This window comes from Pygoscelis adeliae, unplaced genomic scaffold (genome assembly GCF_000699105.1).
Source record: "Pygoscelis adeliae isolate BGI_AS28 unplaced genomic scaffold, ASM69910v1 Scaffold216, whole genome shotgun sequence".
NCBI lineage: Eukaryota > Metazoa > Chordata > Aves > Sphenisciformes > Spheniscidae > Pygoscelis > Pygoscelis adeliae.
In genome coordinates this window covers 2,163,572-2,164,850 of record NW_008825073.1, presented here as the reverse complement: position 1 = coordinate 2,164,850, position 1,279 = coordinate 2,163,572, and the positions used below count along the sequence as shown (strand labels likewise).

At 35.3% G+C, this 1,279-nt stretch overlaps 1 protein-coding gene across 1 annotated transcript in view; it reads left to right on the top strand.

Moving 5' to 3' along the window:
* Positions 1–1,279, top strand: part of KLHL4 (kelch-like family member 4) — a 49,413-nt gene that overhangs the window by 118 nt on the left and 48,016 nt on the right. The window contains 1 exon segment of the mRNA XM_009326628.1: positions 1–294. This exon segment is cut by the window's left edge and continues 31 nt beyond it. Within this exon segment, the coding sequence (XP_009324903.1) occupies positions 1–294 (294 nt within the window).

Genomic DNA, 1,279 nt, shown 5'->3' with positions numbered 1-1,279 from the left:
CAGAGGGACACCGGTTCAGAACAGGTTGAAGAACCACTCTCGGGACAGAAATGGGCTGAAGAAAAACAACAGTCCTGTCCACCACAATATACTGGCACCCGTGCCAGGTCCAACCCCAGTGCACCACCGGTCTATTCAAACCTGGCATCAACAAAATCTCATAGAACAGCTTCGATCAAATGAGGATATTCCCAAAACAAGCACAGAGGAAAATTGTGTCAAAGAAGATTCAAGTAAAACCACACAGGAGTTGCAGATGATCACAGAAGAAAATTCAGATGAATCTGCAGAGAGGTAGGAGTTTTAAAGTCTGCACTTAGAAAGCCATACTTCTATCCAAGTTATTCCCTAAAACTGTCTTTGTTTTTAACCAGAGTTCCTTACTGCATTAGTCTCACTTTATATATGTGCACACCCACACTCAAATGAATAGGAACACATTCACGTTAAAAAAATGAACAGGAACATTGTCATGAAATTTTGATCGTTGCTTAGGATACATAATTTCATAACTATTCCATAAAAATAAAATGTGCCAGTTTTTCCAATTTTCTCTATTACAGTTTACAGCATATTAATTTTTTTGTCTTGATTTATTATGTTTAAGTGCAATGAAAAAATGAGCCTTCTGAAATATTGTCCTCATTCTGACTTTATCAATGGGTGCAACTTTGACAAATGGGAACTGCTGGAGGTGCACAGTCTGTGTGGTTGCCATCGGTCTGTCAAATTTCTCACTGCTTTTTTTTACTGCCTTCTTGACAAGTATAATTAACCCTGAACTAAGTGGAAAGGAAGCATCATTACTTGCTTTTTTAAAAGGTTTATATGAAATCACATTACTTTCACAGCTTGTTTAGTATACTGAGACAAATACTTTCTGCAAGGTCAGGTGAAAAAACATTACAGCTATGAGAACTTAAAGGTGTAAGCACAAAGGAAGAGCTATTTTTAAGGTGTTAATACAGAGAACAAAATATTAATGCCAGTTATTTGATTAAGCACGCCTTTTAATTTTTTATGATCTTTTTCAAAATTGTTGTCAGTATTATTAGCTTATACAGCAACAATTTTACCCCACCTTGGACTCAAATTATGCACTTATAATGTGGTTATTTGCACCATTTGATGAGATTGCCATCAGTCTTTGGGAATAATTTAGGTTTCTTACATTGTATTTAAATACAAATCTATCTTACTTGGAGTTATAGTTTCTCTCAGTAAAAGCAAAGCTGACAGTTTGTGTTTTTTTAGCAGTTATTATTTTTCAAGTTGTACA